We start from the raw sequence: 23,684 nt of genomic DNA, 5'->3' as shown, positions 1-23,684 counted from the left end.
TCTGTTCCATTGGTCTATGTGCCTGTTTTTATGCCAGTACCAGGCTGTTTTGATTACAGTGGCCTTGTAGTATAGTTTAGTGTTGGGTATTGTGATCCCTTCTACTTTACTCTTCTTTCTCAAAATTGCAGCAGCTATTCGGGGTCGTTTATAATTCCATATAAATTTTTGAAGTGTTTGTTCTATGTCTGTGAAATATGCCATTGGTACTTTAATAGGAATTGCATTCAATGTGTAAATTGCTTTGGGTAGTATGGACATTTTGATGATATTAATTCTTCCAATCCATGAACACGGTATATGTTTCCATTTGTTTGTGTCTTCCTTGATTTCTTTCTTCAGTGTTGTGTAGTTTTCTGAATACAGGTCTTTTACGTCTTTGGTTAGGTTTATTCCTAGATATTTTATTTTTCTTTTTGCTATTTCAAATGGGATTTTTTCCTTGATCTCTGTTTCTGCTGTTTCATTGTTGGTGTAGAGAAATGCCTTTGATTTCTGGATATTGACTTTGTATTCCCGCTGTTTTGCCAAATTCATTTATTAGGTCAAGCAGTTTTTTGGTAGAGTCTATAGGATTTTCTATGTATACTATCATGTCATCTGCAAACAGTGACAGTTTTGTTTCCTCCTTTCCGATTTGGATGCCTTTTATTTCTTTTTCTTGTCTGATTGCTGTGGCTAAAACTTCCAGTACTATATTGAATAGAAGTGGTGAAAGTGGACAGCCTTGTCTTGTTCCTGATCTTAGTGGAAAAGATTTTAATTTTTGGCCCATTGAGTATGATGTTGGCTGAAGGTCTCTCATATATGGCCTTTATTATGTTGAGGAATGCTCCCTCTATTCCCACTTTGCCGAGTGTTTTTATCATGAATGGGTGCTGTACCTTATCAAATGCTTTTTCTGCATCAATTGATATGATCATGTGGTTTTTGTCTTTGCTTTTGTTTATGTGATGTATTACATTTACTGACTTGTGAATATTGAACCATCCTTGCATCCCTGGAATGAATCCCACTTGGTCATGGTGTATGATCTTTTTAATGTATTGTTGGATGCGGTTTGCCAGTATTTTTGTTGAGGATTTTAGTGTCAATGTTCATCAGTGATATTGGCCTGAAGTTTTCTTTTCTTTGTTGTGTCTTTATTTGGTTTTGGAATCAGGATGATGTTGGCCTCATAAAAAGAGTTTGGGAGACTCCCATCTTTTTGGATTTTTTGGAATAGTCTGTGAAGGATAGGGGTTAGCTCTTCCTTAAATGCTTTGTAGAATTCTCCTGTGAAACCATCTGGTCCCGGGCTTTTGTGTGTTGGGAGGTTTTTTGATTACTGCTTCAATTTCTTTTGTTGTTATTGGTCTGTTCAGGCTTTCTGCTTCTTTTTCATTGAGTTTTGGAAGATTATATTTTTCTAGAAAGTTGTCCATTTCACCTAGGTTTTCAAATTTCTTGGCATACAGCTCTTTGTAGTAATTTCTTACAATCCTTTGTATTTCTGTGGTATCTGTTGTAATCTCTCCTCTTTCATTTCTGATTGTGTTTATTTGGGTCTTCTCTTTTTTTTTTTCTTGATGAGTCTGCTTAAAGGCTTGTCGATTTTGTTTATCTTTTCAAAGAACCAGCTCTTGGATTCATTGATCCTTAGAATTGTGCTTTTAGTCTCTATGTCATTTAATTCTGCTCTGATCTTGGTTATTTCCTTCCTTCTGCTTGCTCTGGGCTGCCTTTGTTGTTGTTCCTCGAGTTCTTGTAGATGTAGGGTTAGGTTGTTTGTTTGGAATGTTTCTAACCTTTTTAGGTGGGCCTGTATCACTATGAACTTCCCTCTCAGGACTGCCTTGGCTGTGTCCCATAAGTTTTGGGTTGTTGTGAGTTCGTTTTCATTTGTTTCCAGAAACCTTTTGATTTCTTCCCTAATATCATTCTTGACCCATTCATTGTTTAATAGCATGCTATTTCAATCTCCATGATTTTGAGTGTTTTTGTTTTTTTTTCCTTCGGGTTGGTTTCTAGCTTCAGTCCCTTGTGGTCTGAGAAAATGCTTGGTATGATTTCAATTTTCTTGAAATTCTTGAGGCTTGTTTTGTGTCCTATCATGTGGTCTATCTTTGAGAATGTTCCGTGTACATTTGAAAAGAATGTATATTTAGCTTCTTTTGGATGGAGGGCTCGGTATATATCAGTAAAGTCCATTTCCTCAAGGGTATTGTTCAATGCCACAATGTCTTTGTTGATATTTTGTTTAGAAGATCTGTCCATTTTTGACAGTGGGGTGTTAAAATCCCCCAGTATAATTGTGTTGTTGTCTATATCTTTCTTGAAGTCCTCTAAGATTTTCTTTATGTATTTTGGTGCTCCTATGTTGGGTGCATATTTATTTACAATATTTATGTCTTCTTGATGGATTCTTCCCTTGAGTATTATAAAGTGACCTTCTGGGTCTCTCTTTATGGACCTTTTTTGGAAGTCTATTTTGTCTGATATGAGTATTGCTACCCCGGCTTTTTTTTCTGCCCATTTGCTTGGAAGATTTGTTTCCAGCCCTTCACTTTCAGCCTGTGTAGGTCTTTTATCCTGAGGTGGGTCTCTTGTACACAGCAGATATGTGAGTCATTTTTTCTTATCCAATCAGCTATTCTATGTCTTTTTATTGGAACATTTAATCCATTTACATTTAAGGTTATTATTGATAGGTACTTATTCATTGTCTTTTATGTACGTGTGTTCCTCTCTCTCTCTCTCTTTTCCCTGTCTTCCTTAAAGCAGTCCTTTTAGAATCTCTTGCAGAGCTGGTTTGGTCGAGGTGTATTCTTTTAGACTTCTTTTGTCTGGGAAGCTTCTTATTTGGCCTTCTATCTTTATTGAGAGCCTTGCTGGATACAGTAGCCTTGATTGCAGACCTCTGGTTCTCATTACCTGGAGTATTTCTTGCCATTCTCTTCTGGCTTGAAGTGTTTCCATTGAGAAGTCAGCTGTTAGCCTTATTGGGGCTCCCTTGTATGTTACTTCCTTTTTCTCCCTTGCTGCCTTTAAGATTTTCTCTTTGTCTTGAAATTTTGTCATTTTAATTATGATGTGCCTTGGGGTGGGTCTCTTTGGGTTCCTCTTGATTGGGACTCTCTGTGTTTCCTGGATTTGTGTGACTTTTTCTCTCATCAAATTAGGGAAGTTCTCCTTTATTACTTTTTCAACTAGGTTTTCGATCCCTTGCTCTTCTTCTTCTCCTTCTGGTATCCCTATTATACGGATATTATTACGTTTCATATTGTTTTGCATTTCTCTTAATCCCTCTTCATTCTTTCTGAGCCTCTTTTCCTTTTCTTGCTCTTTCTGGATGCTGTTTTCTACTTTGTCCTCTAGCTCGCTAATCCGATCTTCTGCTTCATCAATCCTGCTTTTCATTCCTTCTACTGTGTTCTTCAGTTCAGAAATTGTATTCTTCATTTCCTCTTGACCTTTGTTGAGGGTTTCTATTTCCTTTTTCATGTTTATATAGTTTGCAGTGAGATTGATGTAGTTTCCCTCTAATTTCTGAAGGTTCATTGTGAGTTCATTAAACTTCCTGGTAATCATTGTTTTGAACTTACTATCTGATAGTTGAGTTGCCTCTATTTCATTTAGCATTTTTCCTGAGGCTTCCTCGTTTCCCTTCAATTGGGGGTTGTTTCTTTGTTTTCTCATTGTTCGTGGGTTTCTTCTTTTTTCTTCCTGTTTGTTAATTTGATCTGTTCTGATTCCCTGTAATTATGGTGTGAACTTCTGTGGTAGAATATTTGTGAGATTCAGTGGTGCAATCCCCTTCGTGTATCCTGGTTTTCACAGCTTCCCCCTACTCTTTTTTAGGATCAGTTGGAGGAGTAAGGCAAAATGGTTTAAAACAGCAAGACAGTATACTATGATATTTACTTTAGCAGCCAGTAGAGAAGAGATGGGTTATCCTTTGGCTCCTTATAGTGTTAACCGTGATCCTCCACCCCACTATCCACGTTTTAGAAAGGATGGAAAGAAGGTAAGACTCTTATTGGGGACGAGAGGATTGTTAGTTGGATCTAGGAAGCTGTGAGGCTGTGGGAAGTTAGATTCTAAGGTAGGGTTGGATTAAAGATTAGTATATAGGAGTAGTGTGTAAAAGAATAGAGACAACCCCCCCAATAGTATAGTCCAGAAAATTGCAAAGTGGGCTGAGATCAGGTAGGGGTATTGAGAAGCATTTACAATTGTATAGACTAGGTCTTATTAGCAGTAATAGTAAAGTGACAGTCTTGTGGCAGAATCGATGAGGTCTAGATAACAAGAATAAAGAGTATAGAACCTTGAGAGGTGTATTAATGGAACACAGATGAAGGATAGTAACTTATCAACACCTTGTGACTGAGATACCAGGGGGAACCTATCAAATGACAGTATAACCAGCCAAGCAAAGAAGATTATACAGAAAGAAAAAAGAATACCAAAATATTATTAAAATAAAAAATGTCGGAAAAGTGAGAAAAAGATAATACAAATTTACAGTAACTTGCAAGATTAAAAAAAAGGAAAGAACAGCAGAAGATGTAGTGCAGGAGAGATAAATTTGGAGTGGAAAGAATAATATTAGGATGAATGGAAGAGAAACATAAGGGATTGCGAGATAAAAATAATAAGAATTGAAAAATAAAATGTCACATAAAACACAAGATAAAATCAATCAACCAACAACAGCCAGAGAAACCAAACAAAACAAACCCCCCCCCCAAAACAAAACAAAACAAAATAAAAAAAACCTCTTGTTGGTTTCTAACTGGCCAGACCAGTTTTTCTGATCTTTCAGGCTTCAGCTGGCTGAGGGACCTTTGAAATGCTTCTCTCTCTCCTAGCCAGATCTCAGCAAGTCTGTCAGGTACCCTGGGCACTCCTGAGCACACTGGCTCTCTGGATCTCACTTCCACGTTCTTCCGGACTCCGGGGTCCTGCAGGGTTCCAGCTCTATGATCTCAGGAGGCACCCGCAATATTTTGGGATTCACTGCGCCCTCCCTGGGGATCGTAAAAGGGCGCGCCCCTCCCCCAAACTTTTGAGATTCGGGGTCTAGGATCGCCCTAAGCGCCTCGCTGCTACCCTTCCAGGTTCAAAGCGTGAGAGAGTCAGTCTTCCCGACGATGCGCGAGCCCAGCCGTTTCCAGCTCTGTGTTCCTCGCCGAACCGCACTCCGACCGGGTGTTGGCACCTTTGCCGCCTCCCCAGGTCGGGCTGGCTGGAAATTTCTGAGCCACTACTGTAGGAACGCACCAAGCGCCACGTCCCTACCAGGATCGCAGCGCGAGATTCAGGCCTCCCTATGGGGCGCGAGCCGAGCTAGGCCCGTCTCTGTACTCTCCACCGATCTGAACTTACACCGGGCTAGGGGTGTGGGCGCTCTTCCAGGCTGCCCCTGGTCCTGTCGTCTAGAGGCCCTCACTTCTCCCAGGTCTCTGGGCAGGTGTTCAAAATCCCTGGGCGATTTTTTCCTAGTCCAACTGGCCAATCTGTTCCTTCTAGCAACATGTTCTCCCCTAGAGTTGCTCACGCCCCGTATTTGAGGGAGGGAGCAGCGACTTCCCTCTCCTGGGAGCCCTGGGTCAGACTCCGGAGCACCAGGCGGGCCTGGGGTCTGCACACCCCTAGTCCCCACGCTGATCCCTGGGCCCCTTTTGTCCTGTAGCAGTCTCCTTACCGTCTGGTTTTCCAGTGAGTGCAGTAATTTTTGATGCCCTGCTTTCAAAAGTGATTCAGTAACCTAGCCCACTTGCTCTGTTTCTCCACTGATCCGTGAGTTTCCCCGCTCTTCACAGAAGCTGAGAAAAACGCTGCCTAGAGTAAAGCCGCCATCTTCCGTCTCCTTTTTTTTAAAAGATTTTATTTATTTTTAGAGAGGGAAGGGAGGGAAATAGAGAGAGACAGACAGACAGACAGACAGACAGACAGACATCAATGTGCGGTCGCTGGGAGTCATGGCCTGCAACCCAGGCATGTACCCTGACTGGGAATCGAACCTGCGACACTGAATGATCTAGTATTACGTGCAGTATCTTAATTGTTTTAATGAAGTGGGGGATTGAAATGTCAAGTCATTTTAGGAAACAGTCTGAAAATTCTGAAATGAAAAAGGATTGTTCTTAGAATTTTGTTTTGTCTTTTCTTTTTCTTCTTAAAGAACTTGCTGAAAGTTTAAACAATGTTTCATGCCAGATCTACATATGAATGGCATCATTGGCAATGTTTTTGTTTTTAGACCCAGGAAAACTGGTACATGTAGGCCAATACCAAGTAGTTTTTAATATTTTAAGTGGTAGCTGTATTGCTTCTTGTATTATCTTTGTTTTAAGGTGAAAAAAATAAATTACTCTTTTAAAACATTAGGTGCTTATATTTTTAGAGTTATGAAATATATATATACCATTAACTATCTGGGAGAAAAAATTTTCAAATGATTTAATAGAGAAAATCGAACATGTTGGATATGGAATAGAATGTGAAATAAGAATTTTGACTCTAGATTTGAATATGGGTTAAAATGCTTAATTTGTGTGTGACTTTAGGAAAATTACTTAATCCCTTTCCAGTTTCAATATCTTATATGTGAAATTTAACTACGAAAAGTTCTCACCTCATAGGGTCATTAGAAATAAATGTAACCAGCTTAGCCAAGTCCATTTATATGTAATTGTCCAATAAATATTTGTTGTTTTCTCTTTTTTGTGTGTGTACTGATGTCTCACACTTTAAAGTAATACTGGGTAATACTGGTGTTTTACGTTAAACCTTTTCATGAATCTACAAGTTCAGTATGTTAGCTTAAGTTCACTGCTCAGAAAGTGCTGAAGGTGGTTGCCCCTGCTACCTTCTTAAACTTTAATGATGTCTTTATAGATAGTGGGCAAGGACCCCAGTATCCATGTTGCCTCTGTAAATACTGGACAGGTGGCAACCTTCCTGCTTTCATTAAAGTATTTGCCTTCTTGAGATAAATTACCTTTTCCAGGTATCCAAATGGTGTGCCTGCAAGAGATCATTTACCTCAAACAGGGGAGAATGTTACTTCCACTCGAGGGCTGGGATATCAGTCATTAGGGGAGTGGACTAAAGAACCCTTGAAGTATCTGAATATTTTCAAATGAGTGCTCCAGACTGAATTTCTCAAGATAGAAACAAATATGCCAATTTGCTTTAAAATATTTCTGAACAAATACAGAAGCATATGGATATGAGTAGAATATTAATACATTTTGTGACACATTTACACATTTAAATTATAATTGAATCTTAATTATCTAGAAGATAGATGACCGAAACATACATACCCCTTCTATTACTACTGAGAAGTTGTTTCATTGTATATACTTTGAGCTAACTTTCTAGAGGTCGTAGCAACCCTTTCAGGCAAAACTCAGAAATCTAGGTTGTATTCAGCATAACACTGAGGTTTCACTCCTAGGAAGTTCAAAGCATTAAGCAAAGATATTTTTATTAATAGGTAGTTATTGGTATGTATTTATAAGCTTCAAGGCTGTATTGAATCCTTACAGACAATACAGTAAAAAGAGCTTTGTTACTCCAAGTGTGGTCTGTGGACAGCAGCATCAGCCTTGACTGAGAAAGTGCTGGAAATGTATAACCTCAGTGTCCACTCCTGAGCTAATCAATCAGAACCTGTGTTTTAGCAAGACCCTCAGATGATTTATGTGCACAGTAAAGTTTGAAAAGAAGTAACTTAGAGGATGTTTTTATTTACACAACTTCACTCATAACTGAAATTGAAACAGCACAAGCTGACCATGTATCATTTCTGGTACTTGAGGTGCTAGTAGTGCCTATTTGAGGAGCCACATTAAAGTATTGATTTTTTAAAAAAATTTTGTAATTTTCTTTTTTATTATTACTTTGGCAATTTTTCATATTTTCACACATTTTATTATGAGAATTTTCAAGCATATAGAAAAGTTGAAAAATTTTACAGTGTACGGTATTTTGGTTTTTAAATTAAAATTTATTTACCTATCATAATTTTTAAGAACAACTTTTGAATGGAGAATTTATTATTGGAAATGTTCATAACTATGTAAATTCCAATGCCATGCCTTAGTATCACATTTGAACCATGGATTCACAACCCTTTTTCTCTCTGGTATAAATACGAATATGTTGACCTAAGCCAAAGATGGACTCACTGACTTAGGACAAAAAACTCACCACAGTAGGTTTTGAATTTAAAAGCCTTAGGGAATTCTGGTATTTTAGAGAAGCCTACTTCTGCCTTATAAAGTGAACCATAGAAGCTTTAATTACACTTGCAGCAGTATATATTTGTGAATCAGGATTTTCATAGCTTTTAAATATAACAAAATAAAAAACAATTTGATGTCCATCATGAAATATATGATGCCTTCTTGGAGATCACTTCATAGTTCAATGTTCTTAGTTTGTCTACGTAATGATTTTCACTGTGCTATGTCTTTTTTTTTTACATTAACTTTAATTAGTCTATATTGTAATGTGTTGTCTTAAATTACTACATTAATAAACAAATTCAATACAATTTTCTTTCCTTGTAATCTTCCATATTTTGATTTATGCATTTAAAAGTATTATTCTGAGAAGTGAATCTGTAAGTTTTACCAGACTGCTAAAGAAATCCACAACACAGAAATGACCAAGAGCCCCTGCTTTAGATAATCATTCCCCAAATATCATTTGTCTAAGTCACGATATTTTTTTTGGTAAGTTCTATTATTGGGAATTTATACCTATAGTATTATTTATAAATAACACTGATAGAAACAAGACGTATTGACTATTAATCAGTGTTGTAGGTCCCCCATCTCCATTGCCTAACACAATGCCTTTATATACATGAGCTACTCTATAGCTAGCTGTTTAATGAATGAAGGAGGAAGGCAGTATATAGTGCTTTATAAAAATAGTTTTATTTCTGTAAAAGTGCTCATGTTTGGTATAAAAATTTCACACAGTACAAAAACCTACACAGAAGAAATAAAAATCACCCAGAAGGCTATCCCTAATTATTGTTAACACTGGTGATTTGTACAGATCTCCCATGCATGTGTGGAGACATGTATGTGTACACAGTTTTATGTGAAGGAATCATGCAATCATGCCTTATTGTGACTTTAGTTTATTCAATGGAAAATAAATATCTTTCTCATGTCAGTAAAGTCAGTGCACATCAATTAGTTGTGTTTGGTCACATGCTGATCCAAATTCGTTGTGCGTGTTTGTGTGTATATACACACACTGTAGTTTACTCGAATTCCTGATTGATGGATGTTGGTGTTTTTCTTTTATTTTTCACTATTTTAAACAATACTGTAGTAAACTGTGCTGTAATTAACATTTATATTTAAAGGCATTTTACACTTATAGAATTATTTTCTTGGCTACACTCCTGAGAAATGAGTTTGCATATTTTGTAGTAGGGATTTATTTTTTACAAAAGTTGCTCCACATTTCATTCCCATAAACAGTACTGAGGGCTCTGAGTTCTTCATAATGCCCTTGGTATACAAAGTTTTGACAGTCTTTTTCATTTTTATCAAATTGAAAGGCAAAAGAAACTGTATTATTACTTATATTTTTTCATTGTGAGGTTGCATACCCATTTTGTACTCCCTACAAATTGTCCCTTTGTGTCTGTGTATGAGGGTGTCTTTTATGGAGTTATAAGAACTTTTGTATGACCCATATTAAAACTTTGACATATATAGTGTAAATACCGTTTTTACAGTTTGTCTTTTAATTTTTATATGGATAAAATTGCTAATCATTTACTTTATAGTGTTCCTTTTGGTGATTTACTTGGAAAGCCTCAGGGTTGTATTGCTCACATTTTAGTCCAGTATTTTCAATTTTTATATTAAACTCCCATTTATCTGGAATTATTTTTGGTGTAAGCACTAAGGAAATGGTTAAGGTTTATTTGTGTCCAGAAGACCAGCTAATCCCAGTTCTTTTCAGTTCAGCCATCCACCTTTTCCCCACTGAATTGAGATGTACCACTTGGTATGTATTAAATTATTATAAGGACATAGGCCTGTTTCCTGTCTCTTCAGTCTGCTTCGTTAGTTTCCTTATCTCTCCTGGTACCAGTATCATACTGCTGTTTTTTTGTGGGTGTATCTTGACGTTTTAAAATATGGTCAGACAAATTCTCTCATTACTTTTTTGAATAGTATTTTGGGCTGTTTTTATAAGATTTAAAAATTTTTTTAGATAGAAGACTGCTTTGAAGCAAGCGTTTTATAATGATCGGGTCTCATATTTGAAAACTGAAGTCCACATTTATATTTCCCAGTTTTTAGCAATTTGGAGACAGAAGCATTATTTTTGCTTAGAGGAATGCTTTAAGATTGTGTGTGATGTGTTGGGCTCTCTTGAAAGGAGATGCTTATAGACGGGGAAATAGTGAAGGTGTTCCTGGAAATGTAAGCAAGGATCAGATCATGTAGGGTTTTATGAGCATGTTTAAAGAGTCTGAAATTTATTCTGAGATCTGAAGAGAGCCTTTGTGGCTTAAAAGCAGGGATTATGACAAGCTTCTTTTTGTGTTTCATGAGTCACTTCATTTACAGTGGAGGATGGATCGAAGAGGAGAAAGATTGGAGAAGACTAGACAGACTCTGGTAAGAGTATCGATGAGATAAGCCACAGCCACAGAGACTGTTGAATAGTTCCAGAAATATTAAGGACAGGCTGTGGGGGAGATGGCAAGGGATACGGAGATGTCAGGGGTGACCAAACATTCCCAGGACGTATACTCAGTAGTATTTAAATGCAGTTAATGTTAACGTTGTGAACATTTATGGCATTATTATTAACATTACTCATTATTATTATATTATTAATGATTATTATAGTCAGGACTAACATTACATTAAATAGTTAAACAATTGCATGTTTACATATACACTAGTTAAATAATTACTCTTTTTCGTTAAAGGAGTGTTTCTCAATCTTTCTGAGTGTGAGAGCTTCATTTTAATAAGAAAACATACTGTAGACTTCTCTTTCTCCACTTGATAATTGTATTTTTAGTAGCGGTGGGCTTCTGTAATGTTTTAATGGACCTTTAATTTTATTGCTCACACTCTCGTGAGCACATATTATTCACGCTGTGTACATTTTTCAGGTGTAAATAAAGATCAAAATGACAATACTTGCTGCAGTTATGAGTGGTGACAATGACTTTTCAGCCTCCCTTTCCCTGCCCTGAAATCTGTAGTCCACAGGTGTAGGTCTGCTGGTTGAAACAATTCTTTATGAGTTTGCTGTGAAGGTTTAAGCTTAGAAGTACAATATTGCCCCTCATATTGAAAAAGTAATGACAAAACGTAGGGTTTTCCTCTTTTTTTGAAAGATGCATGCTATTAAACAGGGGCAAGTGATTAACAATGGATTTAACATGAACAAGAATTTCTTAAATGTAACAAGCCCAACACTTAAATAGTCTAGGTAAGTTTAAAGATTGTATGTATTTATTTTTAGAGAGAGGATGAGGAAGGGAGGAAGAGGGGGAGAAAAACATTGATAGGCTGCGTCTCGTATGTGTCCCGACTGGGGACTGAACCCACAACCCAGGCGTGTGCCCTGATTGGGAATCGAACCACCGGCATTTTGCTCTGTGGGATGACACACAACCAACTGATCCACACCTGTGAGGGCAATAATAGATAAACTTAAGCATGAACAACTTCAGTGATCTTATTTCTTTCTCTTATTTCTGTATTGTTGTACACATAACTCTACAACTATGTCACTAGAAGATGTTTTTGCTTTTTTTTCACTTATTTAATGTTAAACTAATTGTACTCTGTATTGTATAATGTGAAGTATATTGTGAAAACATTTGTTACTCATCAAAGCATAAGTTATTTGGTGCTCTTTTGGTAATTCATAGAGAGTCACCAGTCAGGAACTTAAGAGTGCATGACTCTGTTCTACTTCTTAAAAATGCAGAGGAATACCTTATAGAATTATATTGTCACTTAATTTCACCTTTTATAGTGATTGGTGCCTACACAACACATTTCTGTGATAATGTAAAAAACACTATTTATTAAAATTTAATTGTAGGTAAATTTTGCATTTAAAAGCTCTTTGTGAAAAATTAATTACTTTTATATTTCTGAAAATTTCCTAAAACAATAAATAGTGTTTACCATATTTTTCAGACCATAAGGCACACCTAGATTTTAGAGGAGGAAAATAGGAAAAACAATTTTGAGGCAAAAAATGTGGTAAAATATTTAATAACATAAATAAAATAATATTTCACCAGTGTAAATGTAAACAGAACTCAACAGCAGCATTAACCATTATTCCTCCCAAATTTGGAGGGGCAAGTACATCTTATAGTCAGACAAATATGGTATTTGGGAAGAATAACTTTTGACATACCATAATATAATAATTACTTTCTCTTGGTATTGAATGGGTTTTTGTATTGAGCATTGTTGTAGTTTCTATGGAAGTGAAAAAGAAATACAGTTAATCCAACAAACAAAAAAATTATATGCTAGACTGGCACAGTAAAGATAAAAAGAGTTTATTAAGATAAAAAAGACACAGCTAAGGAGTTGAAACCAGTTGGAGAAATACATATATTAGGCACTGGAATGATATATTATGTTGAATGTTATAGGTAAAATAAATTTCAATATTTATTTATTTAACAGTGACCTATTAAATGTGTACTGTAGTTTAATAATTCTTTTAACTCAGTATTCTGCATTATATGTTAACTGCATAGAAAGTTATTAAATTCTTTTTTATTCATGATTTATTTAAGGAATCCGTTAACAAAGGAACTGTGTATTTTAATTATACCTCATCTGTCTTCTGTCCATAGGATTCTCAGAGAGTATGAGAGGTTAAACTTAAATTTTATTAAGTTTAAACTTATATTTATTATATAGTCTTAGAAGCTATATATTCAATATCAGTTAGAAATAAATTCTACCTGGAAGATATTGTGCTTTTATCCAATTAATAATATCTATTTCATGAATAACTTCCAAGCAATATGGTTTTCAAATTCTGACTGCTGCATAAATTTTAAAACTTTTCTTTTATACATTGAGGAATAAAAGAAATAAAACAAGGCTTGCCCTGACCAGTGTGGCTCAGTGGGTGGGCATCTCTCCATGGACCGAAAGGTCACAGGTTAGGTTCCCAGTCAGGACACGCACCTGGGCTGCGGGCCTGGTCCCAGGTTGGGGTACGTGTGAGAGGCAGCGGATGGATGTCTATTTCACACATGGATGCTTCTCTTCCTCTCTTTGTCCCTCCCTTCCCTTATCTCTAAAAGAAAAAAAATAAATACAAATTTAAAAAAAAGAAATAAAGCCTCAAATGTTTGAACATAGGACTTTAGTGAAAATGGTTGTTTATGTAGAAGACATTGACTGATAATCTTCACATATTCTTAGAATTATAAAACATTTTTTATTGGATAAAACATGCCAAATATACTTTTTTGTGCTTTTGATGTAAACACAAGATTTAAATTAAATCTAAAATTAGAGGCTCTTGAAATTGTATACTACTGAATTTAAATAATCTCTCCATGATTGTCATTTTACATGGATGGTATAATAAGACAAGTAATGACAGATTAAGACCTGCCTAGCAGAGGGAAAACTAAATTACACGACTTTTATTAAGGCATAAATAAACCTATTAACCGTTATCTAGAATACTAATTAGTAGAAAGAGCACTGACAATTTTATTTATCAACATGAAACACAATTATTAATTACAGACCTGATGAATCTGGCAGCAAACAGGCCATGTTGGATATGCTTGGACCTTAAGTCCATTAAGTGAGAGGGATGATTACCAAAATCCTGTGGGGAAATAAGTAATTGTAGTTGTAACATTTTAATTGCCTTTGAATCAGGCAAATTATAGTTTCTTGTCTATGAATATAAATAGTGTAACATTAAGATAACAAGCTTCAGTAGCTGGAAATAGAAAATGGATTTATATTATGTTTTAAAACAAAGAAAAGAGTGATGATAAATTTTTAGTATCATAGTGGTCAGTGTGATAACATACTGTAAATAAATACATGCAGATTTTCTTTAGATATATTATTTCATAGGCAAGCTATTTTCTGCATTTCTTTTTCACAGTAAAAATTTATGTGGGGGGGGCTTTTTAAATGAATCTCTACAGGTGAGTAGAAATTACATAATTGAGAAAATTGTATTGTGATGAGAACTATTGTGAAATGAACAAGAGATAATTTACATTTTTCTGTCTTTTTTTCTTTCTTTGAAGATCCAAATTCTAGAATTTGTGGACATTTACTTATAGGTGCAGCCAAGAATTCTTTTGCAAAACTCATGGATAAAATTAGTTTGGCAATGGAGAATTTGCCTCTGCACAGTAGCAGCAGGAGTATTACATATGTGGAAAAAGATTCCCTGGTCCAGAGGTTGGCCCGTGGACTCCATAAAGTGAACACACTGGCCCTGAAATACGGACTACAGGGCCACGTGCCCATTTTGGTATGAATGAATTGTGTTAAATGGGGACTTTAGGACTTGTGAATTTAATTCTGAGTCAGACTTATTTGTAGTTTACATTAATTGGACACAAATATATCTAGGTTTCCTTTAGATTTCATGTGATCTTTCGTATGATCTTTAAAAAAGTTTTTACCCAAGGATTTTTCCCAAGGACTTTTTTTTTTTTCATCGCTTTCAGAGAGAGAGGAAGATAGGGGAGTGGAGGAGAATGGGAGAGGGAGGGAGGGAGGGAGGGGAGAGACCTAGAGAAAGAGAGAGAGAGAGACAGACAGACAGACAGACAGACAGACAGACATTGATTGGTTACCTTCTCGTAAGTGCCCCAACCAGGATTGAACCTATAACCTGGGTATGTGCCTTAACTGGGAATTCACCCTTTGGTTTATGGATGATGCTCCAACCAACTGAACCCCTCTGGGCAGGGCTTCTTGTGATCATTTAATACTATAAATAAAACTACTCCCAAATAAGTTTCCAAGTATCAAAATACAAAAGTTCTGGCATGAGTTCTGAACTGACTGCTCTCTTTAAGTGTACTGCAGCAGAACTGTGTGAGACATAAACAATGGTCAATTCTGTTCTCTGGCCATCTAGAGTATTTCTTCAGTTGTTCACTTCATACAAGCCAAATTATTGGTCACATAAAAAAATAAACTTTTGCTATTGATCTGTTAGTAAATCTATAGTTACTTAACATAAAATTGCTCTTGTTTAAAAACAGAAAAGCGTAACATCGCTACAGAAGCAAATATTTGGATTCACACAAAGGCTGCATGCTGTGGAGGTGGAGCGCCGCTCCCTGCGCATAGAGGTCACAGAATTAAAACGGAATTTAACTGAAATGAAAAAAGAGCTTGATAAAGCCCAGGGTCTCCAAACTCAATTAAATGAATTTAAGCACTCTGTAAGTATATATGTTTTAAAGAACTGTGGCTTTGGTGAACTCTCCTCTGGTTTTATATATGGATTTTTCTTTAATTTATTATTATCTTTAAAAAAATTAAGTCCCTTTAATATTTCTTTTTCTTCAGAACACTTTCCTTCTAAAATGCTCCAACCTGTACTAAATATGTCAAAGTAGGTAGGAAACTGCATTTTAAATGTTCTCAACATGAAAAAGCAATGATAATTAGTAACATGATAGAGGTGTTAGCTAATGCTACAGTGGTAATCATAGCTCAACATATACACTTATCAAATTAACACATTGTACACATTAAACAACACAGTGTTATGTGTGAATTATATCCCAATTAAAAAAAATTATACCAGATGCTTAAAGGAATACTGATTCTGTATCAGCAGAACTCATATTCCTATTAAAATTTATGCTCTGACTGAAAGTATAGAAAAAGATTAAGTTAGGATAGCATAACTGCTATAGCAAATAAGCCCCCAAATGTATAATAAATAAACTGAAATATCCCCAATGGTGGAGCCTGGTGTTTGGAGTAGGGGGTGGAATTTTTTTTCTTTTTGTTTTATATTGAATATTTTGAGTAAATTAGGTTATGTAGTATGAAATCAAGTTGCTTTTCTAGAGAAATGTTTATTTTGCCTATTTTCTGTCAAGGAGTTATATGTATATTATTTAAGAAAGCAGAAGATAGGAGAGAAAAGAAAGGCTGTATGCCAGACGACATTACATCAAGATACAACTGTGTAAATACAGGAAGCATAACAAGATGCAGACATCTACATATTCTGTGTGCAGCTGGGTTACTCACCAGTCATTGTTCTTAATGTGGATGCAGGAATATAGAGTTAAAATATTACTCTGAAACTTCAAAACTGTATACAACTGTTGATAGCAATATAAATTGATTATAAAATTTTTCTTAAACCCTGTAAAAAGCTACTTTGTGTACCTCCTTCTTTGGGAAACCTAAATTTTGCAAGTTTAAATTCAGTTTAAACGTATCTTTTGGTTAATTTGTAGTTGGCAGTTTTCACATTTGTTGTAACGGAGATAGTGGCAGATAGTAGTTTAGCTGTTAATCCCATGATAATGTCAATTGCTGATATGAAGTATTATTTCAAATAGCTTTACCTTGAAAGGGTGAACATTTCTTATAAATTCTGCACATCAGGTGGTCATGAATGACCCTTCTGATTGGAGGTAAGTAGTAGTTTTTTTTTTTTTTTTGATGAATGTCTAAAGACCACACAGTTTTTCCCCTCATCATCTTAGGGTTTTTTTTTTTGCTCAGAAAAGAAAAATTCATGAGTTGCTTCCTTTCTTTCTGATTATAAAGGTAATATATAATAGTCATAAGTAAAAATACAAAAAAGTATAAAGGAGAAAGTTCAAATCTCTCTAAACTCAGCAACACAAATCAATAACTTTTGAAGTGTGGTTGTGTTTTGTTCCCACGTTTTCCTCTGTGTATATGTGCCTAGGGGAATATAGAGTTTAAAAGATGACTTTTTTATATTTTTAAAGTACTTGTAAATATTTTCCTATGTCACTTACTAATTTTATTTTATATAAATTAATATGGGTATATCAAAATTTGACTGTCCCCCATTCACAGACATTTAACTTTTTCCCCAAATTTTATTGCCATTATACCTAAATCATAAAGAGCTGTTGTGTATGCATTTAAAAGCCAGTTCCTATGCAGTTTGTGTCTCCCTCCTTTGTATTTACTTCCAGTTCACACTAACTATATGTGGGGTCTTGAGATGGTCTGCCAGTGTGGGAAGAGGCAGCCATTGATGCAACCCGAGATTTAAAATAAAAAGGTTTAGCTAATACTGTATTTCCTGAAAATTGGGAGATTCTTTATATTGGTCACTCCTTGGAATATATATGAAGAATTTTAGGTATTCTACACAATATGGTTTTCTAGTTCATAGTTAGGTATTAGGAAAATAGGTTAAAATCTTATTTTGATTAGTTTGGAAGAAGTCAGGATTCAGTTTCTAGAGAAGTTGCAAGAATTTGAAGTTGCGGGAAGGTGACAGAATCCTCTTCTAAGAGCTTTGGTTGAATAACTGGCTTGCATCAAAAGCTAAGAATATGTTCCAGGAAATGTTTAGTGTGACTTCCTTCCTGGAAGTGTAGAAATAGAAATATAATTAATGGAAGTAATAATTGAGGAAATGAGATATGTAATTTTTATATTTTGACATAAGGTATAAAATTGTTGATGTAAAAAACACTCAAACTTGTAGAAAACGTTTATGACTTTATTTGGTTATTTTATACATTTGAATCAGAGGAGGAGACTTAAGGGAGGGTTACATGAATTCCCTTGATGGTAGATTAACAGGCCAGGAGAAAGCAAATTGGGGAAATATCTGGGGTTGGATAAGAAGTACAATGGAGAGACACATGCTTGTTTTACATTGGTGGGTACGGGACAGTTAATAATTAACCTTTACAGCACATACAAATGGGATGTGGGGAATAAGAAAACAATGAGGGATTCTGTAGTTTCCTGCCCTGGTGCAGGCAGTTGTGCCCTGAGGGGTCTGGAGAAGATTAATCTGACATTTCAGAGGTAAGTTACCTTAGATGCAAAAGGACAATCGACAGGCTCAGTTAGGTAAAGACTGACCTTTATCAAGGATGCCACAGGAGTAGGACATGACTACCTGCCATGACCTGCTTTTAGTTACAAAGTTTTAATGTCAGACCATACTATGCGATTACTCACAGTCCCTGGGTTTGTAAGGCTCACCATGCAGGTCTTCCCTGCACAGGGAGGTTTAGTATGTAGCTCCCTTTTTTGTCTTTAAAGTTAGTGAGTGATTTCTAACATTTAATGATTTGTCAACCATGCAAGATCTGTCTGGAAAAAGTCCAGCCTTTGTTAATAAAATGAGGCCAGTTTGCACCACACTGATGTAACCTGGCAGCCAAGGAGAGTGGACTGGAATGCGTATGTGTGAACAATGACGACTTCACTGTACTAGTTAGTGGGGGCCTAGACACTAGCTGAGTGAGCATGATGTATCATGAGTGGCCATCACATTCAAAATGACTAAGCTGGCAAAGCAACAAATCTGCATCAAGTTTTGCATTAAGCTTGAACATTCCTCAACAGAGACTATTTGGATGATTCAAAAGGCTGTGTCTATGGGCCACTGGTGATTGGCAGCTTCATCAGGACAACATGCCTGCTCATGCGTCAGTTTTTTGGCAAAGCATCAAATTGCCCAGGTTACTCAGCCCCCTATATCCCAGATTTGGTGCCCATCTACTTCTAGCTTATCCCAAAACTAAAATCACCTTTCAAAGGGAAGAGATTTCAGGAAAATACAGTGGGGCAGCTGATGGTGATGGGAACTGTGTGAGGTCCCAAGGTGCCTGTTTTGAAGGGGACTGAGATGTCATTGTCCTATGTACAATGTTTCCTGTATCATGTATTTTCTTCAGTAAATGTCTCTGGTTTTCATATTACACAGCTGGGTACCTTCTGGACAGACCTCGTATATCAGGCATTCACCTTAATCATGTGAGGGTATTCACTATTTCTGTCAAATCAATAATAGTTCAATAGTATTATTACCTTTATTTTACACATGAGGAACATGGGGCACAGAGTAGCTAAGTGATTTGCCAAAGTCACACAGTATGTGGAAATGACAGGATTCAAACCTGGCTAGTTAGGCTCCAAAACTCATATTTTGAACCGTTTCTATAGTGGTTAATGCTTATAACCAGTTGTGTTTATAATAAAGGGTTATTTCATTAAAAATGTAATAGGTCGGGAGGAAAGATATTATTTTCCCCTAAAAGATTGGGGAGTATGCTTGCAACCATTCATCTTTCACTGATTTCAGGCAAACTGTGTAGGAGGAAACATAATAACTTGTTTAGATTGGTCTAAACTTGTAATGTAAAAGGAAAGATTCAGCCAGCCAAAAGCTGTTCAGTACTCTCCGAGTTTTGGAATACCATGTTCATTTACTGGCGGTTTTTCTTACACAGCTGAGCTGCCATGATCATATTTTGGTTTATTAGCTCCTTAAAATTGCTTTCACACACCCTCTTTTTCTTATTCTACATCGCTATACCTATTTTCTTGCTTACTGGCAGGAGAGTGAATTGAATTGAGGCAGTCTCTGGAAGGGATAGATGGGCAAGAGAGAGGCTAGAATTAGCTAAGTTTTCTGGTAAAGGAGAAATCCTGGAGGAGTGGGAAGAAGTCCTACAAAATGGTGGGGAATCTGATTTCTAGATGTCAAGGAGACTGCGGAGGGCAGAGTGGTACGATGGCAAGCAGTGGCAGTTTAAAACAATATAACACATGTCTTAGAAGAAGTACAAAGATGTTGTTCACAAATCCCAGGAGAGTACTATGGCTTTAAGAACTAGAGGGATATTAAGAAGTTGAAATAGAACTGGGGTGCCAAGAGGAGCTTTTATAGTTGATGTTTTAAAAGCGGAGGGTTTAATTGTAATGGGATAATGTGGAGAGTGAAGCTGAAGTTAAGAGGGAGTAAAAAGGTGTGTTCCTAAAATCTAACCACTGTATAAGCATTACTGAGCAAGTGGGGTTCAGCTGCCAGCTGCCACCCACAGGCAAGTTTCAGAGGCAAAGATTGTAGGGGAAGGAAAGAAGTCTTTATTAAAATGTTGCATAATTTGGGAGGATGGAGGACTCCCCATCTCCAGGCTCATCTCTTCTGCAAAACACAAAACCCAACTGTTCCTAAAAGGACCAAAGTCCAAAACAAGGCCCCCAATTCCCCAGGCTCCATCCTTACCTGACCTTTGGAGTCCGAGGCCGTTAAGCGGGTTGCTGTCCAGCTTCAGGCTCCTTCCTGGGGTCTGTGTGTGCTGTTGGTACTACCGTTTTCCTCCTGGCTTCCAGGGCCAGCAGAGGTCCAGCCCTGGTCGGCACATCAGCCAGGTGGACCCCAGAGGAAGAGGGTGTTTCTCCCTTCCCTCAGTTTAAAACTCCCAGCCCCACATTCTGCATGCTCCAAGAGGGTCCGCCCCCCACCCAAGTCAATCCCGTCCTTTTCTCAGACAAGACCGACAGGATAGGGCCTCCGGGCTGCCATGTTGACCTTCTGTGGTCACATGCAGCTCTGTCCTCTGGTCTCACCCTTACCCAGGGATGGAAGGGAGTAGGAGGGCTTTTCTCTTAGCCAGTTGGCCCACCAGCTTTTCTCATGCTCCATGAAGAATACGCCCTCACACGCTGTGCTAGCTTGGTTACTGGGGCACTGACACTGCCCCTGCTTCCATGCAGTTCCCTCGCTCGGCCCCTCCTGTGCCCCACTCGCCCCTGGTACCGGCCAGGTCCCACCGATACCATACGAATCAGCAGTGTACTAGATACACCTTTGCTAGTTGACGTTCAATAAATGAGGCACTTCTCTTGTGCGCTGTGTGTTCATTCTCATTACTTCGGTTAATAATTAAGAATCTGTTTTATGCTATACTTTCGTTTTGAGGTATGCATTATATCCACCTTTGAAAAGGCAAATAATTGTAAAAAAGAGTTGCTTCCAGGAGGTAGCAGGCCAGATACCTGGGGGCAAAGTAGAACTGAGTACTTACATATTATAATATAGAAAGACTCATGTAGTAAGTTTATCTGCAAACTTAGTTCCAGTAGGTTTTTCTCTCTTCCTGAATCACATGCTGGCCATTATTGGTCCAAGAGGAAACTATAACTAAGAATATTTCCATTTTTGTCTCAAATTTAGGAAACTCAGAGGTGAAGTCAACATTCATCTATAATAATTTATATATTTCAGATGCCTAGATTCAATAGGGTTTTTTCCTGACCCGCATTAGTTTTTTTATTATTTATTTTTAATTTTCACCTGAGGGTATGTTTATTGATTTTAGAGAGAAAGGAAGAATGGGGCGGGGGGGGGGGTGGTGAGAGAAAGAGAGAGTGAGGAGAAAGAGAGAAAGAGAAAAATTGATCAGTTGCCTCCCTTAACATGCTGCTGTTGGGGATCAAACCCACAACCAGGTATGTGCCCTGACTGGAGACTGAACCTGCAGTCTTTTGGTGTACAGCATGATGCTCCAACCAACTGAGCCACCCAGCCACGATGCCCTGCTAGATTTTTAAAAACATCCAAATCAATTCCTTTTTATTTGTGGTTAATTATATTAATTCACTGCAAATTCTTTTCAACAATGGGAAAGGTATTACTCTTAATTAGATGTAAATGTACTGTGATTACGTGACCTTCATGGTTTTCTTTATTTTTCCGCATGTTACCTTTTGTGAAACCTTCCTGTTCCTTTTACTTTAAGATCAAGATGTCTCTTGTTTGTTGTAATTAATTTTCATTTGTTTAAGTGTTTTTAACAGGAGATAATAGTAGTGGTTCTTCCCTGGATTCCACATCCCTGAGGGGATGGCCCTTATCTAGAATTGTCATTAGTAATTCCAGAGCAGAGCACACTGCTCTCCGAAGTAGTCATGATATTATAAAAATCATGTTGTATATTATTGTACAGATGTTTATATATGGATATTCTTTCATTCAACAAATATCTTTTGAGTACCTACTGAGTGCCAGGCACTCTTCTCTGTGTTGGATGAGGAAGCTGAATGAGGTCACTGTCCAGTGTGGTTGGTGGCCAGGTGTAAACAGGTGATACAACCGTGAGATGAATTTAGATGGCTATAATGACTGTGAAGAAAGTAGTGGAGGATAGCTTACAATGATCAGACTTTCAGGTAATCATTTAAAAGCACAGAATAAAGGCTTTAATTCCCACAATTGTAATCTTTAATTTTTTTATTTATTGATTTTAGAGAGAGATGAAGGGAGAGATTCTGGGGTAAGGGGTAAAGAGAGAGGGAGGGAGAGAGATACATCAGTTTGTTCTTCCACGTATTTATGCATTCATTGGTTGATTCTTGTATGCATCCTGACTGGGGATCAAACCCACAACCTTGGCATATCAGGATGACGCTCTAACCAGCTGAGCTACCTGGCCAGGGCCCACAGTCACAATCTTTATATAACATGGTCATATATCAAAGATTTAAACTGAGCATTGTGGATTTACTTGAAATAAGTTTCCTAAGATTTTATTTAACTAAATGTGGTAACTTTGGAAGTATGGCTGTTGTGCTTTAAAAACCAGAGTGATTTTTTTTATCTTGGTTTATGAAATTAAGAAAAACAAATTATATTTTTGTCATGTATCAGACATTTACAAATGTTTGTGTTTTACTCTTCATGTTAGCAAATACAGCTCTGAAGAATAAATGTCCCAAAATGCAGATAGCTGATAATTAAATTTTTCCCTTATTTTAGAAATTGATCACCCATGAGAAGTTTGAAAGTGCGTGCGAAGAACTGAACAATGCGTTACTTCGAGAGCAGCAGGCACAAATGCTACTGAATGAACAGGCACAGCAGCTGCAGGAGTTGAATTACAGGCTTGAATTGCATTCCAGTGAGGAAGCTGAAAAAAACCAAACTCTCGGAGAAGCTGTTAAGGTAGGAAAACGGTCCTTGCACAGTGGTTTGTTTCCTCTAGGTGTGGGTGCTTGAGGGAATCATGCCCATCTCCCGAGGAGGGAACACATCCCAAGATATGAAATTTTTATTCTCCAAGAGCTTATAAGGATGGAGTGAAATGTGTTTCTGGGACCTTAATTCCAAGTAGGATTCACATGTATGGAAAATGTAGAAGTAGGTTTTACTTGCTAGTTAAAACAAAGTGATTTTTTAAAATAATAATATTCTTCTTTGTTTATCTTGTTTTTTTTTTTTCCTGTTTGTTTTACTTCACTTTTTTTTGCCCTCTGGTCCTTGAAACTCCACACATCTGTTCGATTTTGAGAGGTTCTGGGTCTGGGTCTCCCTGATTCTCAGGAGCACATGCTTGGGGATGTAGGAGGTTTGGTTAGGAAGAGTTGTTCTCCCTGACATCTCTTTGTGGGAAAGTTATCCAGAAAGGAAAAGTAAAGTTACAATAATATAGTTGCTATATAGAAAATTCCATTAATGGGCTTAGGACTATGGTATCTTTTGAAAATGTTGGTCATAAAGTCTAATAGTGCTCTAGTTTATGATTATAATACTGTGGAGCTCTCACTAGTGAGGTGAGACACACCGGAATGGAACAACTAATTCCAGGAAAACCAAAATGAAACTGCACAGCCTCTATACTGGGTGTCATA

General features: G+C 36.9%; 1 protein-coding gene across 6 annotated transcripts in view; it reads left to right on the top strand.

Annotated features, from left to right (window-relative positions):
* The window catches only part of CCDC171 (coiled-coil domain containing 171), a 372,925-nt gene that overhangs the window by 142,188 nt on the left and 207,053 nt on the right, over nt 1–23,684 (top strand). For 5 of the 6 annotated variants that reach the window (XM_045840936.1, XM_045840939.1, XM_045840935.1 and 2 more), the window contains 3 exons: nt 14,312–14,541; nt 15,284–15,466; nt 22,813–22,998. In XM_045840936.1, coding sequence (XP_045696892.1) covers nt 14,312–14,541; nt 15,284–15,466; nt 22,813–22,998 — 599 coding nt within the window. The remainder of the gene's footprint in view (nt 1–14,311; nt 14,542–15,283; nt 15,467–22,812; nt 22,999–23,684) is intronic. The other variant, XM_045840937.1, reaches the window with a different exon arrangement.

The sequence above is a fragment of the Phyllostomus hastatus genome, unplaced genomic scaffold (assembly GCF_019186645.2).
Source record: "Phyllostomus hastatus isolate PE091 unplaced genomic scaffold, TTU_PhHast_1.1 phas_contig_34, whole genome shotgun sequence".
NCBI lineage: Eukaryota > Metazoa > Chordata > Mammalia > Chiroptera > Phyllostomidae > Phyllostomus > Phyllostomus hastatus.
This window is presented reverse-complemented; position numbering and strand designations above follow the sequence as displayed.